The sequence below is a fragment of the Emys orbicularis genome, chromosome 3 (assembly GCF_028017835.1).
Source record: "Emys orbicularis isolate rEmyOrb1 chromosome 3, rEmyOrb1.hap1, whole genome shotgun sequence".
In the NCBI taxonomy this organism is placed as follows: domain Eukaryota; kingdom Metazoa; phylum Chordata; order Testudines; family Emydidae; genus Emys; species Emys orbicularis.
In genome coordinates this window covers 209,653,617-209,676,564 of record NC_088685.1, presented here as the reverse complement: position 1 = coordinate 209,676,564, position 22,948 = coordinate 209,653,617, and the positions used below count along the sequence as shown (strand labels likewise).

General features: G+C 54.2%; 1 protein-coding gene across 1 annotated transcript; it reads left to right on the top strand.

The window, feature by feature from the left end:
• The first annotated feature begins 813 nt into the window (after positions 1-813).
• Positions 814-19,422, top strand: GZF1 (GDNF inducible zinc finger protein 1). The gene is made up of 6 exons (XM_065401830.1): positions 814-842; positions 10,714-12,080; positions 14,620-14,714; positions 16,329-16,496; positions 18,154-18,311; positions 19,066-19,422. The coding sequence occupies exons 2-6, from the start codon at positions 10,735-10,737 to the stop codon at positions 19,420-19,422; spliced, it is 2,124 nt and encodes a 707-aa protein (XP_065257902.1). The 5' UTR covers positions 814-842; positions 10,714-10,734.
• The last annotated feature ends 3,526 nt before the right edge of the window (positions 19,423-22,948 follow it).

Genomic DNA, 22,948 nt, shown 5'->3' with positions numbered 1-22,948 from the left:
GACCAGATGTCCCGATTTTATAGGGACAGTCCTGATATTTGGGGATTTTTCTTATATAGGTGCCTATTACCCCCCACCCCGTCCCAATTTTTCACACTTTCTAGCTGGTCACCCTATTTACATATGATGTGCCAGAGTTTATGCTCCTTTCTGTTTTCCTAAGTAGGATTAGACTTCGAGGTTTTAAAAAATTCCTTTTTGGCTCTAGCCCCTTCTTTTACTCTGTTGTTTAGTCACAGTGGCTTTTTTTTAATCCTTTTTCTGTTTTGTTTTGGGGGGGGGGAGCTAATACATATTGTTTGCGCCTCTATGGTGGTACAGGCATTTCACTCTTGTGACTGTCTTTTAATTTCCCTTGAATTCGCTTGACTGTATTGGTGTCGTTCCCCTTGTTCCTGGGGTGGTTCCTGCCCCCCATGTTACAGTGAATTACGTTCCAGGGCCAGCTGGAAAGGGGGCGAAGACCGCTTGAAGGCCTGGTGGGGGTGCAGGGTGAGCACAGACTGACGGGTATGGGGGGCACAGGCCTCGTAGGGATGGGACACGGCCGTGGGGGGCCCCCATCCCTGCAGGGGGAAACGTTGCCAGGCAACCCCGCGACGCGAGGAGGCGCAGTCTTGAGAGGTCGGTCTGACGCCACTTCCGCCCGGCCCTCTGTCCGTTTGCGTCATGTCTCTGCGCCGCCGTCGTCCTGTGGCTCGAGCCCCGAGGGCGGTGCCGCTTGGTCTCGTGACGCCGATGGCGGCGGCTGCGCCGGGGCAGTTGCCGGAACTGGCCGGGTGGGGGGAGCGCTCGTGAGCGCCCAGCGCTTCCGGCCGCCGCGCGGAGCCCGGGGCTGCCCGGTGAGTGAGCGGGGCCCGGCTGGGGTGTGAGCCCTGCAGACCCCCCCCCCCCGACGCGGGGAGCCCCGGACATGGGCTCTGGGTGTGGGGGTGAGGGGCCGCGCCACAGCCCCCGGGGCGCCCCGCCCCCCTCCCCCCACAGACCCCTGTGCCCCCACAGATCCCCCGCTCCCCCTGGGCGCTCACTGACCCCCTCCCCCCACAGTCCCCCGCCGCCCCCTGGAGCCCACCGACCCCCTCCCCCCACAGGCCCCCGCCGCCCCCTGGGCCCCCACAGACCCCTGGGCGCTCACCGACCCCCCTTCCCCACAGGGCCCCCACAGACCCCCTGGGCGCTCACCGACCCCCTCCCCCCACAGCCCCCCGCCGCCCCCTGGAGCCCACTGACCCCCTCCCCCCACAGCCCCCCGCCGCCCCCTGGAGCCCACCGACCCCCTCCCCTCACAGACCCCCGCCGCCCCCTGGGCCCCCACAGACCCCTGGGCGCTCATCGACCCCCTCCCCCTACCGACCCCCGCTACTCCCTGTGCCCCCACAGACCCCCCGCTCCCCCTGGGCGCTCACTGACCCCCTTCCCCCCCCACCGACCCCCTCCCCTCACAGACCCCCGCCGCCCTCTGGGCCCCCACAGACCGCTGGGCGCTCACCGACCCCCCTTCCCCACAGGGCCCCCACAGACCCCCTGGGCGCTCACCGACCCCCTCCCCCCACAGCCCCCCGCCGCCCCCTGGAGCCCACTGACCCCCTCCCCCCACAGCCCCCCGCCGCCCCCTGGAGCCCACCGACCCCCTCCCCTCACAGACCCCCGCCGCCCCCTGGGCCCCCACAGACCCCTGGGCGCTCATCGACCCCCTCCCCCTACCGACCCCCGCTACTCCCTGTGCCCCCACAGACCCCCCGCTCCCCCTGGGCGCTCACTGACCCCCTTCCCCCCCCACCGACCCCCTCCCCCCACAGGCCCCCGCCGCCCCCTGGGCCCCCACAGACCCCTGGGCGCTCACCGACCCCCCTTCCCCACAGGGCCCCCACAGACCCCCTGGGCGCTCACCGACCCCCTCCCCCCACAGCCCCCCGCCGCCCCCTGGAGCCCACCGACCCCCTCCCCCCACAGCCCCCCGCCGTCCCCTGGAGCCCACCGACCCCCTCCCCTCACAGACCCCCGCCGCCCCCTGGGCCCCCACAGACCCCTGGGCGCTCATCGACCCCCTCCCCCTACCGACCCCCGCTACTCCCTGTGCCCCCACAGACCCCCCGCTCCCCCTGGGCGCTCACTGACCCCCTTCCCCCCCACCGACCCCCTCCCCTCACAGACCCCCGCCGCCCTCTGGGCCCCCACAGACCGCTGGGCGCCCACCGATCCCCCTCCCCCACAGGGCCCCCACAAACCCCCTGGGCGCTCACCGACCCCCTCCCCCCACAGCCCCCCGCCGCCCCCTGGAGCCCACCGACCCCCTCCCCTCACAGACCCCCGCCGCCCCCTGGGCCCCCACAGACCCCTGGGCGCTCATCGACCCCCTCCCCCTACCGACCCCCGCTACTCCCTGTGCCCCCACAGACCCCCCGCTCCCCCTGGGCGCTCACTGACCCCCTTCCCCCCCACCGACCCCCTCCCCTCACAGACCCCCGCCGCCCTCTGGGCCCCCACAGACCGCTGGGCGCCCACCGATCCCCCTCCCCCACAGGGCCCCCACAAACCCCCTGGGCGCTCACCGACCCCCTCCCCCCACAGCCCCCCGCCGCCCCCTGGAGCCCACCGACCCCCTCCCCTCACAGACCCCCGCCGCCCCCTGGGCCCCCACAGACCCCTGGGCGCTCATCGACCCCCTCCCCCTACCGACCCCCGCTACTCCCTGTGCCCCCACAGACCCCCCGCTCCCCCTGGGCGCTCACTGACCCCCTTCCCCCCCCACCGACCCCCTCCCCTCACAGACCCCCGCCGCCCTCTGGGCCCCCACAGACCGCTGGGCGCCCACCGATCCCCCTCCCCCACAGGGCCCCCACAAACCCCCTGGGCGCTCACCGACCCCCTCCCCCCACAGCCCCCCGCCGCCCCCTGGAGCCCACCGACCCCCTCCCCTCACAGACCCCCGCCGCCCCCTGGGCCCCCACAGACCCCTGGGCGCTCATCGACCCCCTCCCCCTACCGACCCCCGCTACTCCCTGTGCCCCCACAGACCCCCCGCTCCCCCTGGGCGCTCACTGACCCCCTTCCCCCCCCACCGACCCCCTCCCCTCACAGACCCCCGCCGCCCTCTGGGCCCCCACAGACCGCTGGGCGCCCACCGATCCCCCTCCCCCACAGGGCCCCCACAAACCCCCTGGGCGCTCACCGACCCCCTCCCCCCACAGCCCCCCGCCGCCCCCTGGAGCCCACCGACCCCCTCCCCCCACAGCCCCCCGCCGTCCCCTGGAGCCCACCGACCCCCTCTCCTCACAGACCCCCGCCGCCCCCTGGGCCCCCACAGACCCCTGGGCGCTCATCGACCCCCTCCCCCTACCGACCCCCGCTACTCCCTGTGCCCCCACAGACCCCCCGCTCCCCCTGGGCGCTCACTGACCCCCTTCCCCCCCACCGACCCCCTCCCCTCACAGACCCCCGCCGCCCTCTGGGCCCCCACAGACCGCTGGGCGCCCACCGATCCCCCTCCCCCACAGGGCCCCCACAAACCCCCTGGGCGCTCACCGACCCCCTCCCCCCACAGCCCCCCGCTGCCCCCTGGAGCCCACCGACCCCCTCCCCCCACAGCCCCCCGCCGCCCCCTGGAGCCCACCGACCCCCTCTCCTCACAGACCCCCGCCGCCCCCTGGGCCCCCACAGACCCCTGGGCGCTCATCGACCCCCTCCCCCTACCGACCCCCGCTACTCCCTGTGCCCCCACAGACCCCCCGCTCCCCCTGGGCGCTCACTGACCCCCTTCCCCCCCCACCGACCCCCTCCCCTCACAGACCCCCGCCGCCCTCTGGGCCCCCACAGACCGCTGGGCGCCCACCGATCCCCCTCCCCCACAGGGCCCCCACAAACCCCCTGGGCGCTCACCGACCCCCTCCCCCCACAGCCCCCCGCTGCCCCCTGGAGCCCACCGACCCCCTCCCCCCACAGCCCCCCGCCGCCCCCTGGAGCCCACCGACCCCCTCTCCTCACAGACCCCCGCCGCCCCCTGGGCCCCCACAGACCCCTGGGCGCTCATCGACCCCCTCCCCCTACCGACCCCCGCTACTCCCTGTGCCCCCACAGACCCCCCGCTCCTCCTGGGCGCTCACTGACCCCCTTCCCCCCCCACCGACCCCCTCCCCTCACAGACCCCCGCCGCCCTCTGGGCCCCCACAGACCGCTGGGCGCCCACCGATCCCCCTCCCCCACAGGGCCCCCACAAACCCCCTGGGCGCTCACCGACCCCCTCCCCCCACAGCCCCCCGCTGCCCCCTGGAGCCCACCGACCCCCTCCCCCCACAGCCCCCCGCCGCCCCCTGGAGCCCACCGACCCCCTCTCCTCACAGACCCCCGCCGCCCCCTGGGCCCCCACAGACCCCTGGGCGCTCATCGACCCCCTCCCCCTACCGACCCCCGCTACTCCCTGTGCCCCCACAGACCCCCCGCTCCCCCTGGGCGCTCACTGACCCCCTTCCCCCCCCACCGACCCCCTCCCCTCACAGACCCCCGCCGCCCTCTGGGCCCCCACAGACCGCTGGGCGCCCACCGATCCCCCTCCCCCACAGGGCCCCCACAAACCCCCTGGGCGCTCACCGACCCCCTCCCCCCACAGCCCCCCGCTGCCCCCTGGAGCCCACCGACCCCCTCCCCCCACAGCCCCCCGCCGCCCCCTGGAGCCCACCGACCCCCTCTCCTCACAGACCCCCGCCGCCCCCTGGGCCCCCACAGACCCCTGGGCGCTCATCGACCCCCTCCCCCTACCGACCCCCGCTACTCCCTGTGCCCCCACAGACCCCCCGCTCCCCCTGGGCGCTCACTGACCCCCTTCCCCCCCACCGACCCCCTCCCCTCACAGACCCCCGCCGCCCTCTGGGCCCCCACAGACCGCTGGGCGCCCACCGATCCCCCTCCCCCACAGGGCCCCCACAAACCCCCTGGGCGCTCACCGACCCCCTCCCCCCACAGCCCCCCGCCGCCCCCTGGAGCCCACTGACCCCCTCCCCCCACAGCCCCCCGCCGCCCCCTGGAGCCCACCGACCCCCTCTCCTCACAGACCCCCGCCGCCCCCTGGGCCCCCACAAACCCCCTGGGCGCTCACCGACCCCCTCCCCCCACAGCCCCCCGCCGCCCCCTGGAGCCCACTGACCCCCTCCCCCCACAGCCCCCCGCCGCCCCCTGGAGCCCACCGACCCCCTCCCCTCACAGACCCCCGCCGCCCCCTGGGCCCCCACAGACCGCTGGGCGCCCACCGATCCCCCTCCCCCACAGGGCCCCCACAAACCCCCTGGGCGCTCACCGACCCCCTCCCCCTACCGACCCCCGCCGCCCCCTGGAGCCCACCGACCCCCTCCCCCCACAGCCCCCCGCCGCCCCCTGGAGCCCACCGACCCCCTCCCCTCACAGACCCCCGCCGCCCCCTGGGCCCCCACAGACCCCTGGGCGCTCATCGACCCCCTCCCCCTACCGACCCCCGCTACTCCCTGTGCCCCCACAGACCCCCCGCTCCCCCTGGGCGCTCACTGACCCCCTTCCCCCCCCACCGACCCCCTCCCCTCACAGACCCCCGCCGCCCTCTGGGCCCCCACAGACCGCTGGGCGCCCACCGATCCCCCTCCCCCACAGGGCCCCCACAAACCCCCTGGGCGCTCACCGACCCCCTCCCCCCACAGCCCCCCGCTGCCCCCTGGAGCCCACCGACCCCCTCCCCCCACAGCCCCCCGCCGCCCCCTGGAGCCCACCGACCCCCTCTCCTCACAGACCCCCGCCGCCCCCTGGGCCCCCACAGACCCCTGGGCGCTCATCGACCCCCTCCCCCTACCGACCCCCGCTACTCCCTGTGCCCCCACAGACCCCCCGCTCCCCCTGGGCGCTCACTGACCCCCTTCCCCCCCCACCGACCCCCTCCCCTCACAGACCCCCGCCGCCCTCTGGGCCCCCACAGACCGCTGGGCGCCCACCGATCCCCCTCCCCCACAGGGCCCCCACAAACCCCCTGGGCGCTCACCGACCCCCTCCCCCCACAGCCCCCCGCTGCCCCCTGGAGCCCACCGACCCCCTCCCCCCACAGCCCCCCGCCGCCCCCTGGAGCCCACCGACCCCCTCTCCTCACAGACCCCCGCCGCCCCCTGGGCCCCCACAGACCCCTGGGCGCTCATCGACCCCCTCCCCCTACCGACCCCCGCTACTCCCTGTGCCCCCACAGACCCCCCGCTCCCCCTGGGCGCTCACTGACCCCCTTCCCCCCCACCGACCCCCTCCCCTCACAGACCCCCGCCGCCCTCTGGGCCCCCACAGACCGCTGGGCGCCCACCGATCCCCCTCCCCCACAGGGCCCCCACAAACCCCCTGGGCGCTCACCGACCCCCTCCCCCCACAGCCCCCCGCCGCCCCCTGGAGCCCACTGACCCCCTCCCCCCACAGCCCCCCGCCGCCCCCTGGAGCCCACCGACCCCCTCTCCTCACAGACCCCCGCCGCCCCCTGGGCCCCCACAAACCCCCTGGGCGCTCACCGACCCCCTCCCCCCACAGCCCCCCGCCGCCCCCTGGAGCCCACTGACCCCCTCCCCCCACAGCCCCCCGCCGCCCCCTGGAGCCCACCGACCCCCTCCCCTCACAGACCCCCGCCGCCCCCTGGGCCCCCACAGACCGCTGGGCGCCCACCGATCCCCCTCCCCCACAGGGCCCCCACAAACCCCCTGGGCGCTCACCGACCCCCTCCCCCTACCGACCCCCGCCGCCCCCTGGAGCCCACCGACCCCCTCCCCCCACAGCCCCCCGCCGCCCCCTGGAGCCCACCGACCCCCTCCCCTCACAGACCCCCGCCGCCCCCTGGGCCCCCACAGACCCCTGGGCGCTCATCGACCCCCTCCCCCTACCGACCCCCGCTACTCCCTGTGCCCCCACAGACCCCCCGCTCCCCCTGGGCGCTCACTGACCCCCTTCCCCCCCACCGACCCCCTCCCCTCACAGACCCCCGCCGCCCTCTGGGCCCCCACAGACCGCTGGGCGCCCACCGATCCCCCTCCCCCACAGGGCCCCCACAGACCCCCTGGGCGCTCACCGACCCCCTCCCCCCACAGCCCCCCGCCGCCCCCTGGAGCCCACCGATCCCCTCCCCCCACAGCCCCCCGCCGCCCCCTGGAGCCCACCGACCCCCTCCCCTCACAGACCCCCGCCGCCCCCTGGGCCCCCACAGACCCCTGGGCGCTCACCGACCCCCCTTCCCCACAGGGCCCCCACAGACCCCCTGGGCGCTCACCGACCCCCTCCCCCTACCGACCCCTGCCGCCCCCTGGAGCCCACCGACCCCCTCTCCTCACAGACCCCCGCCGCCCCCTGGGCCCCCACAGACCCCTGGGCGCTCACCGACCCCCTCCCCCCACAGCCCCCTGGAGCCCACCGACCCCCTCCCCCACAGTCCCCCACAGACCCCCTGGGCGCTCACCGACCCCCTCCCCCTACCGACCCCCGCTACTCCCGGTGCCCCCACAGACCCCCCGCTCCTCCTGGGCGCTCACTGACCGCCTCCCCCCACCGACCCCCCCGCCGCCCCCTGGAGCCCACCAACCCCCTCCCCTCACAGACCCCCGCCGCCCCCTGGGCCCCCACAGACCCCTGGGCGCCCCCGACCCTCTCCCCTCACAGACCCCTGCCGCCCCCTGGGCCCCCACAGATCCCTGGGCGCCCCCGACCCCCTCCCCCCACAGACCCCTGCCACCCCCTGGGCCCCCACAGACCCCTGGGCGCCCCCGACCCCCTCCCCTCACAGACCCCTGCCACCCCCTGGGCCCCCACAGACCCCCTCCCCCACAGGGCCCTCACAGACCCCTGGGTGCCCACTGACCCCCGTCGCCCTCTGGGCCCCTACAGACCCCCTTATCCCTCCGACCCCCGCCGTCCCTTGGGCCCCCACAAGCCCCCTTCTCCACCGACCCCCCGCCACTCCCTGGGCGCACACCGACCCCGCCACTCCCTGGGCGCTCACCGACCCCTTCCCCCCACAGATCCATGCCACCCCCTGGGTCCCCACAGACCCCTGGCGCCCACCGGCCCCCTCCCCCACATGCCCCTCCCCCCACAGATCCCCGCCACCCCCTGGGTGCTCACCGACCCCCTCCCCCCCACAGATCCCCGCCGCCCCCTGGGCCCCCACAGACCCCCTCCCCCACCGACCCCCCGCCACCCCCTGGGTGCTCACAGACCCCCTCCCCGCCACCCCCTGGGCTCCCACAGACCCCCTTCCCCCACTGACTCCCCGCCACCCCCTGGGTGCTCACTGACCCCCTCCCCCCACCGACCCCCGCCGCCCCCTGGGTGCTCACCGACCCCCTCCCCCGCCGCCCCCTGGGTGCTCACCGACCGCCGCCCCCTGGGTGCTCACTGACCCCCTTTCCCCACAGCCCCCCGCCGCCCCCTGGGCCCCCACAGACCCCCGCCCCCCACAGACCCCCACCGCCCCCTGGCGCCCACTGTTAGCTGGGCTTCACATGCTCGCTTTATCTGTCATCTAAACTTGGTGCCACTCTTCTGTTCCAGTGGCCATTCTACTGTGCCTCACAGATTATAATGGTCACTTTAGCCATGCTGGATTATGCCTGACAAAACTGGCTTTCTGTCTTTTGTTTTGTTAGGCAGTTCTGCCTCTAGACCAGGGGTTCTCAAACTGGGGAGCGTGGAATGTATTCCCGGGGGCGGCATGAGATGTTTTTTTGGTTGTGGGGGGGGGGGAAGACTTGTTGCGCACATTTTACCCACAGCAATGCGTAACTAGCAAAACGGATTCCTCCAGACACCATAGGTCCTCAGATGGTGCTGTGCTTTATGACGGATTTCTGTTTAAGCTTGCATAGTATCATACAAAGTCGTTGCCATCTGTACGTTAATCTGTTTGCTACGACGCAGTGTGCACATTTAATTGTACACGTGGACCACAATCACACTTTTGCTTTTTCTCTTATTACAATGGGTCGTTGGCTCAAAAAATAACCAACGCAAGTGAAAAACAGAAGCCGAAACTGATTCAAGTGAAACACCACCACTGCATATGTTGGTATATGTACTTGTGTGACAGGGGTGGGGCATAAACTACTACAGACACAAAGAAGGGGGGGCGTGGTCAAATAAGTTTGAAAACCACTGCTCTAGACAGTGGCACTTTAGTATGACATGTGACTTGGGTAACAGCTGGCTGTACATGAGCACATGGTCTACAGTCCTACAAGCTGTTCCATGTGGGCAGACTCCCTGTGCCCACGCAGCAGTTTGCAGGCTTCAGTGACATAACATCTTTTTTAGGCGAAATATATATGGATGTTTCTATTGGCACAGATATGTGCTTGAAGCAGAGAATGCTGCTAGCAGTTTGAACAAGAGTTTGTCACCCACTGGAAGTGAAAGCCTTTCATTGCACTATGTACCTTATTGAATATGTTAAATTACTGTTTCCTGTTTGAACAAATTCCAATAGAGTGGAAGACCAGTGTTACCAAAACGAGAGCATTCTGCACCTTGATGGTAGTTCTTAGTTCTATTATTACAGCTTTATGGAGAGTGTGGGTTATATGTTTTAGAATGTTAGTATAATACACTGGTTTAATGATTTGGATAGTCTCTCTCTTGGGGCTGACTCTTGGAAACTAATAGCTTGGGTATACAGTTTAAGGTGTTCTCTAGCTCAAGTGGAAGAGGCTGGTGACTTTGATTCTGAAGATTCTGGGTTTACTCTCTGCTGATGACCATTGGTGTCTGTACACAGACAGTTTGTAATAATAGCTTTTTCAACTTTTGGTAGTTTGTTCAATCAGTAAACAAGTGGCTAATTATAAAGTAATACAGGAAGTATTGTAACGTAAAGTGGTTAAAGGCTTGTACCTCTACTGAAAAACATTAACTTCCAAACTATGCTAATATCAAATGCTTTATCAATTAATGGATCTTTGCTTAATTAACCCCAAAATATATAGTCTGAGATGAGAGGGAAGAGAAAACGTGTCTGGGATAAATAAAGAGAAATGGAAGTTGTGTTTAGCCATCCAAGCTCCATAGTTCATGCTTGGTAAAAGATGTCCATCTACAGTAGGCCTTGCAAGAGGCAAGCCAATCATAAGAACATAAGAGCTGTCATAGTGGGTCAGACCATGGTCCATAACCCTGTTATTTTAGAAGTGTTTTCCCAACTTGTGGAGATAAATAATTAGCCCCGCTGTTTTATAATCTCATTGACTTTTGTGTTTTGAGAACTCATATTTTCATTTCATCCAACTTTTGTTTAAAATACCCTTTTGTTTACCCTAAAAACCTATTCTCAGGAATTATTCTGTTTGGGATTGTAAGTGTGCTTTTGTTATGCACTTTGCATTTCTTTTGACCCTTCTTTTGTTCACTTAGTCTTTATTACATTTTAGAATCCTATTAGATTGAACTCAACTTTTCTAGCATCTTAGTTCTGATTTCTCAAGGAGTGAATCTGCCAAAATGATGATTGAGACTTGAAATAGAAGTTAACTTTTGAAAAATCTAATTACTTTCTATGAATGGCTGCTAGTTTATTTCTATATAGAAATGAGACACAGCTAATCTAGTCTGTGCTTCGGGCCAGATTTTTCAATAGCACTTTTCTGAAAATCTGGCCACTTTATTAAGGTGCCGGAATGGGAGTTGGGCTTTTCAGTTTTATTGGTTTCTCCATGACAGGCAACTAACATGTGATGTTGTTAACAGCTGTTTGCAGAAAGAAGAAAGATGGAAAGTAATGCAGTTTTGCTAGAATCAAAGTCCTCGCCGATAAATCTTCTGAACGAAATGCATCAGCTGCGTCTTCTGGGCCATCTTTGTGATGTGACGGTTAGCGTGGAGTATCAAGGTGTCAGGGGAGAGTTTGTTGCTCACAAAGCTGTATTGGCAGCAACAAGCAAGTTCTTCAAGGAGGTGTTTCTTAATGAGAAGAGCATGGATAGCTCAAGGACAAATGTGTTCTTGAATGAGGTCCAGGTAGCTGATTTTGCTTCATTTCTTGAGTTTGTCTATACTGCCAAGGTAGAAGTGGAGGAAGACCGAGTGCAACGTATGCTGGAAATAGCTGAAAAGCTTAAGTGCTTGGACCTGTCTGAAACCTGTTTTCAGCTGAAGAAGCAGATGCTTGAATCAGTGTTGTTGGAGTTGCAAAATTTCTCTGAATCGCAGGATGCTGAGGACGACAGTGGTACCCAATCAAATGCTTTAGTTGAGTTGAAGCCAACTGTTGTGGCGGAAGGTGACCGTACAGACTGTCCTCCTGATTCTCCCAATTCCCCCATGGAAAGACCCAGCAATGGAGTGTCTCCTGAGAGGCCAACTGCCAAATCAAAAGAGAAGGTTGACAAGAAAAAAGAAACCATGAAGCCTCCTTATGCCAAAATCAGAAGGGCCAGTGGGAGGCTGGCTGGGAGGAAAGTATTTGTAGAAATCCCCAAAAAGAAGTACACAAGGCGGTTGAGAGAGCAACAGAAGAATGCTGAGGATGCTACTGAAGAGAACAAGTTCCCGAAAGACCAAATCATGCATGATGTGGAGAAGGAAGAGGGGCAAGTGGAAAACAGTGTGAAGCCTGAGAATGAAGAGTGCAATGGCAACTTTGAATTAGAAGACAACTTTCAAAAATCAGAGGAGGATAAGAAGAAACGAGGCGGCAATTTCAAATGCAGCACCTGCAAGAAGGAATTCTTGTATGAGAAGAGCTTTCTCAAGCACATAAAGCACAGTCATGGCATTGCGGCTGAAATCATTTACCGGTGTGAAACCTGCAGTCAGACCTTTGCCAACCGGTGCAATTTAAAAAGCCACCAACGCCACGTCCACACCAGTGAGCGCCACTTCCCTTGTGAACTCTGTGGTAAGAAGTTCAAGAGGAAGAAGGACGTCAAGAGGCACATTCTTCAGGTTCATGAGGGTGGTGGGGAGCGTCATCAGTGCCAACAGTGTGGAAAGGGTTTGAGCTCCAAAACTGCTTTGAGGCTTCATGAAAGGACGCATACAGGCGACAAGCCTTATGGGTGCACAGAGTGTGAGGCTAAATTTTCTCAGCCTTCTGCACTTAAAACACACATGAGGTATGAACAGACTTAACTGGCCTTGTTAGATTCTGGTGGGAAAGGTAAAATCCACTGAAAGACATCCTGAACCCTCAAGTAGAGTGAGGATTTAAAAGGAGACTGACTGGAGGGTTTCAATATATCCCCTTCCAAAGTGTTTTATTTCTAATTAGGGGAGCACTGTCATTTAATCTAAGCCCAAAGTATAGGTTTAGGCCCCGATCCAGCAAACACTTAAGCACATAAGTTTACTCTTGTGAGTAGTTCCATTGAAATCAGTTGGACTGCTCTCATAAGTAAAACTACACACATGCTAGATTGTTTGCGGATTTGGGGCCTTATGTTTTTTTGAACTGAATTAAGAAACACTAAAATTAATAGTAAAATGTTATGCAGTGGGAATGAAAACCTTTTAAAAAATGTCAATATCCCCAGTGGTGTGTGTAACCCAAATAAAACAAGGACCAGGATGCTGCAAAAATACCCAAGAAGTGAAATTGACTAGAAACAGACCAATCTGGTGTCACTGTCAGCGAATTAAGTGCAGAAAGTAGAAACACAGCAGGAATGATGGGTAATAAAGCTTAATATTTATATAGCACTTAGAAAATGAGAACATTGTGCCTTTTCACATGGGACCCGTGAAGTCCGTGTGAGTTGCGTGTCTGTGAAGGCAAATTTGGCTCACTTGGGGCTTGAGACTGCAAGTTGATGAGCTGCTGTGGCCCTGATGCTGCAAAGCACTTAAGCATGTGCTTAAAGTAAAGGGAACTACTTGTTCTTAAAGTTAAGTACATGTGTAAGTGTTTTGTAGGATTGGGGCCAATGCCTTGTAGAATCAACCCCTCGCTAACCCTCAGAGCACACTCTGAGGTAGAGTAAGCGTGGGGAAACTGAGGTAGATGGTGCATTCCCCAAAATGTCACTTCCAGAGCTGGAACTAGAACTTTGGAATGTTCTGACATCACTAGGCCACTCTCTCCTCTGAGGTATGAAGTTCATTAGATCTTAGTCTCTTAATCTAAATGTACACCTCTACCCCGATAGAACGCTGTCCTCGGGAGCCAAAAAATCTTACCGCATTAGAGGTGAAACCGCGTTATATCGAACTTGCTTTGATCCACCGGAGCGCTGCTTTACCGCGTTCTATCCGAATTCGTGTTATATCGGGGTAGAGGTGTACTACATACAGACAGGATGCTTTCTGTCATTATAGTCCCATTGAAATCAATGAGATTTCACATGATAGTAAACACTATGCCCCATAGTAAGCATTTGCAGGATTGGGTCCTAAAATGTTATTACCAACACAGATATAGATTTTTTTTTTTTTTTTTTTAGCATCACTCTTTAAAGTGTTGTGGCCACTTGACACTGAAAATCATTCACTAGTCAGGAAAATGAGATTCCCTCTCTACCTGGTACCAGTATGAAGGGACAGTAAGGATGCTCTCTCTGATGAGTTTATTGTTTAAGCATTGAGAAGGTGCTCAGCATTGTACGTGTCATGCATATCAAGACAGTCTCTGTCCTGAGAGCTTATCCTCTAGAAGGCAGACCTAGAAAGACAAGACGCTTGGGAGGCCCAGAGGAAGGAGCCACTCAGATAATTACCTAATGTTTTCATTTTAATTTTTACATATAATCTCCCCTGCTAATATTTAACTGAGAACTGATCACCTGGTATTTTTGTTCCTGCAGAACTAGTCAAAGGAGTCAAGTAAATCAAGTGTGAAGTTCATGTGTAGGCAGGAAGTTAAAGGTAGATGCAACTGAAGTGCAATTCTAGACCCTGATCCTGCAAGCTGCTCTGCATGGACACTGGACTTCACCCATGCAGATCTCGTTGCAGGACTGAAGCTATAATAAGGAAAATGACTGTATAAAAATGCAGTGTAGTTGTAGCCATGTCGGTCCCAGGATATAGAGAGACAAGGTGGGTGAGGTAATGTCTTTTATTGGACCAACTTCTGTTGGTGAGAGAGACAAGCTTATATAAAAATGGCATTTTCCTGTTCTGCTCCCTGTGTGTCTTCAGTCTGAGCCATAGCCACTTACTTTACTTTGTAGGCCTGACAACCCTGCAGAGCCAGCACACCTAGGGAACAGCAAACCAAACTCTGTTCTGGCTCAGTAATCATTGAAAAAGAATTGTTAGCCAAGTTCTGATTATAGAAAATGTTGGTGATGATATCAGAACCATAAAGATTACTGCTTGACTTTCAGATTCCAGATGGAATTTAAAAAAACAGTTTATAAAGTGTGTAAAAATTCCGTAGAGATTTTTAAGCTTACCAAAAACTTCTTTGGCTCAAATATTTCTGGATCCTGATCCCAAATTCTGGAATGTGATAGTCAGGCACAGCACTCTGCTTGTGTGGATCACAGCTCAGAATCTCGGCTCAATTAGGAAATCTTAGAAAGACAATTAGCACTGAACTCCACAATGCCAATGTTTTTAGTCACATTTCAGAGGATGACCAGACAGTAAAAGTGACTAGTAATGTACTGTAGAGGAGAGAGAACCTTTTAGCTTAATGGTATTTTTTCATTTCAGAATCCACACTGGTGAGAAACCTTTTGTCTGTGAGGAATGTGGTGCAAGATTCACACAGAATCACATGCTTATATATCATAAAAGGTGTCATACAGGCAAGTTTCTTCCTTTGTCCCCCTCCCCAAGTTAAAGGGGCGTTAGGTGCAAAACTTATGTTATTTAGAACCTAGCTGCTGTTGCAGTTTGTGTTTGTGACATTATGTGACATATGTTTGTGACATTTAAAGTAGGGGAGGGAAGGGGCAAGGAGAGAGATCATGATTTTGTGAATAGTTGTCTTTACCCAGGTTGCTAGGTTTAAGGAAATGTACAAAAAAGAGTTAATTTTAATTAGCATTTCCTAAAGAAAAAAACAACACAAGACTTCAATAAAACACCAGCTGTATAAATAATTGCAGCCGTCTGGATACTGAGTAGATCAGGAGCTCCAGTGTGAAGCACAAGTATATTTTTGTTGCATATTCTGCTTTTCTGTATTGGCGTTAGAGCATTTTTGAGAGAGACGGGGGGGGGGGGGGGGGGGAAATCTTCAAAGCTTCACCCGTAACATTTTCAGAATTTACTGCTGTAAAAACAAGTTTTTAAATGTGCCCTTATCAGAAATATTGCAGAATGCCACACCTTCCCTTCATCACAGCTTTACTGTCATTTAGTTTAATGAACTAATACTGGTCTTCAAAATGCTTTAAAAAGGAGCTCCAAAGCCCCTGATAAACCCAACTATTTGCTGTGAATGGCAGTAAAAAGGTCTTTTTTGTTTTTGTTTACAAAGGGCTCATTCATAGACACCTTTGCACAGTCTGCATTTTGCTCTCTTATTTCCCTGTGTGGTCTTTGCTTGTGGGCGGGCAGTGGGTAGAAGTGGGCAAAGCCTATTAAAGGGAATAGAAGTTTCCCATGGGCTTCAATGGACTTTGGATCATGGGTAGCTGGAGACTGCTTTGGAAATTCAGTCCCATTGTTAGTAAGGCTTTATCCTAATTATTAAAGCTAAATATGAACTCACATTCTGGGCAGACATGCAGCAATTAACCTAAGAAACATAATTTTAAAAGTGGCTTATTTTAACCTGTAATTACCTACTTCATACACTTGCGATTAAAATCACATATGCGGGATTGACATTGTACCACCAGACTTCAGTCATGTGTGGGGAATTTCTTCTTTTCCTTTTGCATTTCTTACCCAAACCTGTTAGAAATCTCTCCATCCCCCCTGCTCATGGACTCTTCTGCCATGAACAAATGTGAGCTGGCAGAAAATGTAAAACCAGTGACATGTTAACACAGGGAAACTTGCCTTAAGCAACAACTGAACGTTGGCTACTTAATGGAGTGGCCTTCTAATAAGGGTGAGCAGGACTCTGTTCAGTATGGGCCTAAGCCAAAGGCCACTAAGTTAGTGGAACGACTCCAACTAACTGAAGACTTCAGTGGGCTTTTGTTCAGGCCCTACATTTGGGGATATCTTGGTGTGCTCTGAGACGGGAGGTTCCTTCTGAGAATGGTGCCTCGTACAGCTTTCTCAAACAGGCATATTCCGTACCTGATAACGCAGCTCTTACTCCCCTGAGCTAGGCCCACTGAAATCCCTTTTGACATTGACCTCTGTTTAGTTTGTATATAATAGCTCGGTGTTTGCATGTGATGCCTAATGACGTTCTAAAACATTCCTTTGTTTTTTCCTTCTCCAATTCACCCTTGCTGTAGGGGAAAGGCCTTTTATGTGTGAAACATGTGGGAAGAGCTTTGCCTCTAAGGAGTACTTGAAACACCATAATAGAATACATACCGGATCCAAGCCGTTTAAATGTGAAGTTTGCTTCAGAACATTTGCACAGAGGAATTCGCTTTACCAGCATATTAAAGTTCACACGGGTAGGAAACATTTGTTTGGAAAGTAAAGTGCATAGGATAGTAAAGTGTATCTATAGGTCTAAGTCTTAGGACTGTTTAATTTTGAGGGACTCCTTTAACCAAGAACTTTTATTACTTGTAAACGTACTCACCCTTTGTAGAACTCTTAAAACTATTTTCAACCAGTGGTGGTGTTTCCTCCATTCCTTTCCTCTTACCCCATCCTCCAAAAATGTGTTCTCCCTGCTGATTGTATAGCAGCAATTAACTAGCAAGCATTTCACAGAGCTGTGCTGATACCTCGTTACCGATGCTGATGCCACATAACACGCAGAGAAGTTTATTAGTAAATAAAGAGCCGTATCCACTTTAGCTCCATTCAAAACACTGCAAAGAGCAATGTTGTCTTTGCAGACTTGTCCTCCCACCCACCTTTCCTGCCGGCTTCCTCTTCCCAGTTTGTGTTTATCTCTGCCTGTACCTTGTTCTCTGTCAGTAGAAGCAAAATGGCCATGGGCACAATTGCATCTCTGCTCAGACTCAGCCTTGCTTTCCTACTGGTTCCACCTGAACCATGCAACTCTAGTCAGTGTCAGGCTGCTGCCAGCGTCTCCAAGCAAACACTGTCTACTGCCTTTGCTGATTGTGTCCTCGACATTGTCTTTGACTCTACACTCTCCTTCACCCATATCTTTTATAGCAATCGAGCTGTCTATATGGCTCCCTCCATAACTTCACCTGTATCTATATCAGCCTCAGTTCTACCCCTGCTGAAATCTCCATCCATGTCTTTATCTCCTCTTTTGTCTGGTGGAGTGCGCCTTAGTTTTCAACACTGCAGCATGGGGCGAATGTTTCTGTCTAGCTTTGCTCATGTACAAAGTGCAGCCTACACTATAACCATCTAGTTGCTTTCCACTGCAAAGCCAGCTTAATATTGTTCATAGTTATAAAATTCTCTCTAGACTATCTTCAGCTAGCTCGAAGACACTGTCTACTTTCCTCCCCTCAGCTTGTCGAGCACTGGTCTCTTCTCTGTCCCTGCACACAATCCTACCATTGATGCTAGAGCCTTCTCCCCTATATTGCCTGCCATCTGCAATACCAACCTTGTCTCTCTCTGTCTCATCACATTTGCATCTATTTTCAAATCATCTGAAACGCCTACTTTCTTTCCCTGTGCTGTCATTTAACCCTGTGGCTGTATCACAAAATGCTTTACTGGGGTAAATAATAAATCATGGGTGAAAGACACTTTAGACTAAAGTGCATTGTACCTACTGAATGGTGTTGTGATCTGCTTTGGTAGATTTAAAGAGAGAAACCAGAGGGTGTAATAAATCCCAGAATTTCTGCCCTAGGTAAATATGAAAACTCCTGTATTTCAGGCCAGAAGCTCAGCTGATGTAAGTGCTCTGTTGGCTTCAATAGAGCTAAACCGATTTACTCTAGCAGAGGATCTGCCCTGAAACTATAGAAATGAGCTGTTTACCTTGGATGCATCAGTATAATTTTATGCAAATCTGAAATTCCCGCAAATGTATTTGCATGCTTTGCAAACATGCCTGTACTTGCCTAATCAAATCAATGTGATACGAGGGCACGTTATGAGATTACCAAAGGAGCAGCACTCCAGGTACAGCTCAGAGGTCAGTCTAACCCTGTGTTCTGATTTCAGGTGAACGGCCCTATTGTTGTGATCAGTGTGGTAAGCAGTTCACACAGCTCAACGCGTTGCAGCGCCATCATCGAATACACACGGGCGAGAAACCGTTCATGTGCAATGCGTGCGGGCGAACGTTCACGGACAAATCGACCTTGCGGCGGCACACTTCAGTAAGGACGGAGTCTTGCTCCAGACTCCACTGCTCGTTCCAGTGGGCCTTATCTCGCCTTTCAGACATGCCCATGTAAAATGGGCCCGTTCTAGGAAAGGGCCTGTTGGCTTTAGAATACTTGAGTAAATGCATTGTCCCATTGAGGCCGACAGCTTTCCTGGGTTACAGTCAAATTAATCTCACTACTGGCAGCATAGCAAACACACAGCAGAAAGGACAGTTATTTTTCTCACTCTTTTGCTGACTCACCGTATGACCCTGATGCTGCCATTTCCCTGCGAAATGGGAGTGATCATACAGGGGGGCTGTGAGAGACTTCACTCATTGGGAAAGATACTTTGCTTTGCCAAGTTTACACTTGATGAAATGGAGCAAGGGAGCCCATCAGGGACCTGATTGGAGCTCCCTGATTTTCTACCTGGCCCTGGGACAAGCTAGAGCAGCATTGGGGCTGTTCTTTTCTGCGTCAACTTACAATAGCTCAGGCCTCTTCTCCCTGTCTCCAGAGAGATGCCATAGGAGTCCACTTTGCTGACTGTGCGCCTGCTTCAGAATCCCCATGTAGGAGGATATAGCAAGTCCCCCTCCTTTTGACACTGCCTGAGCCGTATAAAAGCTGAGGAGCAGGGCACAGAATCTGCCCCATTATTTGTAAACAGATTTTTAGATCCTTGGCTGGAAGCTTCTGTTGAAAGGCAAAGTGTTGTCATTCTAAACTGCAAGTGCTGAAACTGTATTGTGTTTGTTTTTAGATACATGATAAGAATACACCCTGGAAGTCGTTCCTGGTTATTGTTGAAGGAGTGTCGAAGAACGATGAAGGTCACAAGACAGAGCTTCCTGATGAAGAGTATCATGTGTCACCTAAAATAACAGACAAGTTGCTGTCTTTTTCTGAAAATGGCCACTATCAAAACTTGACTGCTGTCCCAGGGAGTGTGACTGCACTGCACGACAACAGTTCTACCATCGTGACAGACTGCAAATCGGATGGGACTGTGGGACCCCAAGAAGCCCTCATAGCTACCACCTTAAGTGAGCTTACGGTACTACATACACAGACAGATGCTATTCAGCCACAGCTCCATGCTCTGGTGAATATGGAATAATTTGGTATTGTTCACCAACCCAGCCTAGGCCATATCTCTAATAATTCTGACTTTGCCAGTAACCTAGTGATGTAATTAGGAGAAAGCATAGACCCGAAAGGAAGAGGGACTAGTTATGGATGACATTCACGGCGTTTATCTCCTCCTCACCCTTAAAACACCACAAATCAGTAATCTTCAATTTGCATAGTCTAGCGGTAGCTCCTTTTCCCGGCTGATAGTTATTATTCTACTTTATTCATTTCTTGATTTTTCTGTACCCTTTGTTATGAACATGTGAAATAATACAATCACTTCAGAGAGCAGTTAACCTCAAGCAGAGCATATGAAGACCTGCCATTGTTTTAATCTCTGGAAATCTGACCAGGCAGTCTCCTCTTCGCTACCCTTCCTGCAAAGGTGTGGTAAGCCCTTCTTCCTTTTGTTCAGATGGCTTGAGTGCAGCTCCCTTAGAAAGGAGGGTGTGTGGGTTTTTTGTTTTGTTTCCAATTCGATTCCACAACATGTGTGAACAAAACAGAAATATTGTGTTGTTTCTGGGCCTAACAGTTAATGGAATTAAATACACTTTCCTAGTAAAAGTTCATAAGTAGAAAATAAAATTCTGTTAAATTTCATTTCAGGAAGTGTTTTAATCTTGGCTTTGCCAAAGATTCAAGCAGAATCATTTTAGTATTTGGAAAAACCAATGGGAGCAAGTGTGGGAAATGCATGGAGTTACATTCCAATAGTTTTTATTTTTCCGTTATAAAATAGCTCATATACTGTTATGGAACGCACTCCAATAAGAAGTGTCAGTTGTGAATTAGCAGGATTACTAATCTAGTGATTAAAATAACTCACTAAACAATAAAGGTAAATTACTGCTTCATTGTCACCAACTTTTACACTAAATTTGCACTCTTAAACTCTGATTTTGCAACTGGCTCAGATCTGTATTGAGTAATGTGGTTCCATTTGAGCACAGGGGTCTCTCCTGATGGATTCATTTGTGGGATGGGGCCTTGGGGTACAGGTGATAAGTGGGATACATTAAGGCCATTCAAGTAGTTTCAGGCTCCAAATTTTACTTTTGAAAAGTTTTTACGAAACTTGTAAAGAAAAACATCTTTGTGGTTATTTCAAGAAGCCTTTTCTAAGAGTCAGTGTTGGAAATGCAACCACTGCAGCTTTGGGCTAGTGCCTGGAAGTGCCCAAGCTGAGGCAAATGCCAAAAATAAATGACATCAGTGCTGATGTTTACATTTTTAAAGCTTTTGTTTTCCTGATTAGAATGGTATTTAGTATCTGAGGTGAAAAATTTAGCAGGAAGATATTGACAATGTGCCTTTTTTAAATGTCAAGGAAGGTAGTGCTTGCTCCAAAATCCATTAAGGCAGTAGGAGTCTTCCCATTGACTTCAGTGGGCGTTTGGAGCAGGCTTTCTGGGTTGAATTCTGCAAGCTATGCCGCCATGAATGATCTGATTGTCAGTGGCACTTCTCATGGGTGTTGTGTTAACCTGGTAAGAGGTTGCAGGATTAGACCTTTCTGTGGAACCCCCTTTCCCCTCACCTTCTACAAAAATCTGGTCAAGTTCAGGGTGTTAGTTTTTGTCCTAATCCTTGTTTTAGGATGAGAATATTTTACAGGCAGTAACGGGAACACAAGTGGGATGTCTCAGTACAACCAGTTTCTTTCCATTGCAAGGGGTTTCACTTTCCACGTTAGTTTATTCTTAGTGAGGGAAAATGTATATCTTCATGTTCAGTTAACCTATCATTTACAATTTTTTCTTTATTGTGTGAGCAAATTACATGTGTTGGTGTGTTTCACTGAGCAGAGGCTGATTGGGTCAGTGAAGAAGGCTTGAGCCTGTTCCCGCTGATTTTAAGATGAAGCTTTCAACAATTAAACATCTTAATCCCACTTGCCTTTTTTCAAAACTCAGAGAGGCAAACCAGTGGGCTGGAAAAGGCACAAACCACTTTAGATCAGTACAATTGGTCAAGTTGATTAAAAAGTATCTTGCTACTAACAGAGCGATTAACTATTCCAAATCGGGCCAAATCTTCAGCTATGTCAGTTTATAGCAGCTGAGGATCTGCCCTTCTGATTTTTGCAGATAAGAAACCTTCACCAAAAAATTTAATAACTTTTTTTAAGAAGCAGTTTGAGAAAAGCTTGCTGAAAGTTAAGCACAATCCATCACTATGGCCCACTCCTAAAAGACTTACTGGTAGGCAAAGCAATAAAAATAACCAAACTGTGGACCAGAGTTTTGGGGGTTTTTTTTGAACCTTAAAGGAGCTTCTGATGTTACCTTTGACCCCTAGCATAATCCGGGAAAAGGGTTTAAAAAAATAGCTTTCCAGGAGGTTATATTTGACATATTTATTCAAACATTGTGTTCCTTTTGAGTGTTGAAGTTCAAATGATTCCTAATGACCAATGTACAGTGTAGATATATTTAAATCCTGAGTATTAGTACCTGTAGACAAAGGAAATTTTTGTATTCCAAGTGAGTAACCTGTACGAACTATTAAATCCTCTTAAAATATTGAACGAGTACTGCCCTTTTTGTAAGTGACTTGCTTGGAGTACCAGACATTCCTCTTCCCTGAGAACTATGCATTGTATATTGCAGAGTACAGTAGCAGGCCCCTGGGTACTTTTGCAGTAATTCTACAGAAGTTGCTACTGATCACCTGGTGCCTTAGGCCTAAATCATTCCATTGTTCGGTACTCTGTTTTGCTTCCATAGTGCTGGTTAAAATTATTGCAGGAATGTTATAACATGCATCAGAAAACTCTACAGGACTCATCACTTATTTTCACAAGTGAACAAAGTCAGTGTAAGCCTACAAGAACTTCAGTTGTACAGACTTATTTGTATTGAGGATAGCTGTTCTGTGGCAGGTGAAATTCAGTGCACAGCATTCTGAAGAATCTGGAACCACGTGCTGCAGAGCACTCTTTGAAGGAAAGGGGCTTTACTGTTAAAAATACAACTCCTATCAAACCAGGGCGTTTACGTGCATACCAATAGCCATTCACCAGAAAAGAATGCATCACAATTACTTAATTTTTATTTTATTGATTCACACAAAACAATCTGTTCCTGCTAAGGCCATTTCATTATTAGTTTTCATAGTACAGATTCTTGACCCGGGGGGAGGAAAAATAACAGCCTGACAGATTTGCTCTATGATTTGAAAACTGGTCGATCACAGCTTACAACAAATACGTACATTACAGATGACATGCTGCTCTACAACATCACCAAGGTTTGCATTTAGACAAAACAATTACATTATAGAGCGCATTAATAACAGATCACAGTTTAGTACAGAGAGTTCTGGTACATCAGCAATTTATGCATGCTATCATAATTGTGCAAAAATACTGTTTTTAGGTCCTGGAAAAATAAATTAACCACAAATGTAACCAGTGCCAAGTTGTGTTAAAAAAAAAAAAAAAAAAAACTTTTCCACAATTTCTGTATTAACAAAATGTGCCTAGTGTGTGATACCTGTGTAGGATTTTC

What these genes read in the sequence shown, in the direction of transcription:
- GZF1 (XM_065401830.1), top strand. Translation starts at nt 10,735, where the DNA reads ATGGAAAGTAATGCAGTTTTGCTAGAATCAAAGTCCTCGCCGATAAAT. An exon ending in TCATAAAAGGTGTCATACAG is followed by an intron (nt 14,715 to 16,328) that starts GCAAGTTTCTTC and finishes CCCTTGCTGTAG; the next exon opens with GGGAAAGGCCTTTTATGTGT. An exon ending in CCTTGCGGCGGCACACTTCA is followed by an intron (nt 18,312 to 19,065) that starts GTAAGGACGGAG and finishes GTTTGTTTTTAG; the next exon opens with ATACATGATAAGAATACACC.